The sequence below is a fragment of the Olea europaea genome, chromosome 18 (assembly GCF_002742605.1).
Source record: "Olea europaea var. sylvestris chromosome 18, O_europaea_v1, whole genome shotgun sequence".
Classification (NCBI taxonomy): domain Eukaryota; kingdom Viridiplantae; phylum Streptophyta; class Magnoliopsida; order Lamiales; family Oleaceae; genus Olea; species Olea europaea.
The window spans coordinates 21,067,353-21,069,308 of NC_036254.1; the positions used below are offsets into that span (position 1 = coordinate 21,067,353).

At 31.0% G+C, this 1,956-nt stretch overlaps 1 protein-coding gene across 1 annotated transcript in view; it reads left to right on the forward strand.

Moving 5' to 3' along the window:
• The first annotated feature begins 1,102 nt into the window (after nt 1-1,102).
• The window catches only part of LOC111367765 (CSC1-like protein At1g32090), a 10,648-nt gene continuing 9,794 nt past the window's right edge, over nt 1,103-1,956 (forward strand). The window contains exon 1 of the mRNA XM_022988816.1: nt 1,103-1,806. Within this exon, the coding sequence (XP_022844584.1) occupies nt 1,493-1,806 (314 nt within the window). The 5' untranslated portion in view covers nt 1,103-1,492. The remainder of the gene's footprint in view (nt 1,807-1,956) is intronic.

Sequence of the window (1,956 nt, forward strand, 5' to 3'; positions counted from 1 at the left end):
TGGCATTGAAAAGAATATTTTGAATGCATTTAATTATAATTTGGAGACCTAAACCCACTTTTCATTTTAAAATATTAATTCAAATAGTCTCTTGGAATATAATTTTTAAGTGTTATTGTTTAAAATAGAGATGCTCTTAAGTTCTTGTTTGACCCTCATTTTCTATAATTTATTTTTCTTCAAACTCATTTTCGATTACATTTTCTTCCAATAATATAATTTTGCTTAAATGTAAAATTTTTCAATACTTTTTAATCATACATTATTTAAAAAATAATCACTTTTTATATAATCTATTTTTAATAAATCTTTGCTAAACATGAATTTAGTAGATTTTGATAAATGTTGATGAAATTTGTAATTGAAAAGTTACGAGTTCATGAAATATGAGGTTAAAATTCATTATTAATTTAAATTTAAATTCTAGTTCAATTTTTTCACTGAACCAGATAGGAAGTCGGAGGATCAAAACTTCACCATTTTAGGTAGTATAAGAAGTTCAAAAAAGGTTATAAGGAAATTAGTGTGTCCCATTTATACTTATCACGTGCACAAAGTTGTAAGAAGATTCCAAATTAAAAATGTATAGTCATAATAAAAAATTAAGCTACTATTTTTTGGGACTAAAATTAAATTTTTAGTAAATTTTGATAAAAATTAATGAAATATATGATTAAAAAATTATTTCATAAAATATATGATTAACCTCATTTATTAATTTTGATTTAGATTAAAATATAAGTTCTAACTCAATAGGGCTAAATAAGAATAGTTTTTAGAGTGATACTATTCGTAATCGCTCACTGCGGCAGTCGCCCTATGTGGCATACACAGGACAGGTGATTATTTGATACATTAATATAGTAGTTTTTTTATTCGTTGATGCATCAAAAAACCACGTGTCATGTATAACGACTACTGTAGTGAGCGACTGTAAATAACATTATTCTAGTTTTTAAGATATTATGCATGTGCATTAGCCCATAATCACGCCGAGCATTTTGCTAATCATATTCCACCGCGTTTCGTCGGAGACAGCCAAGGAAAGAAAAGAAAAGAATGAGGAAAAAGAAAAAAAAGGACTTCTCACTTTTCAGACAACACCAAAAACACAACCCAGAAACCACTAAAAAACAACCCACAATGACGAGACCACTACACAAAGACAAAACCAAACGCCAACTCGTTTACTCTATTCCTCCTCTTGCATCAAATTCTTTGTTTTTCCAATTTATCAAATTCTTTAATCTTCTTTTGTCAGCACACACATTTACAGATGCATAAAGAAATTGACTAAAAGGCACTATTTGCGAAAGCAGAAAAGGTGGCCATTAGCCCCATAACTTTCATTTCCTTATCAATAAAAAACTAAAAAAGGCAAAGAGCAAACCAAGAAAAATATTCTTTCCTTTTCGTTTCCTTTACTTCCTTCCACAACCCAGTTTCAGTTCTCTTAAATTCACCGTGTGAATTGAAGGATTAAGGGAGAAAAATGGCGACTTTGGGAGATATAGGGGTGTCTGCGGTGATAAATATACTTACTGCTTTTGCATTCTTGCTGGCTTTTGCTTTGCTCAGAATTCAGCCCATCAATGACAGAGTTTATTTCCCCAAATGGTACATTACTGGCAAGAGGACCAATCCCAGGAGCGGTGGTGGTGTTGTGGGAAAATTTGTCAATCTCAATTTCAAGACTTATCTCACTTTTCTCAATTGGATGCCTCAGGCTTTAAAAATGAGTGAAGATGAGATTATTAGCCATGCTGGGCTTGATTCTGCTGTTTTCCTGCGGATTTATACTCTTGGGTACTGGCGAATTTTCAATTTCTAACTTTTCTTCTCTCCTTTTCATTTTTTTTTTAATGGATAATTCTGACTCGAGTATTGTCTATTTAATTGTGCTTTTTCTTAAAGATTTATGCCTTAATTCTCTTAAGGGATGCCGAAAGGTTCACT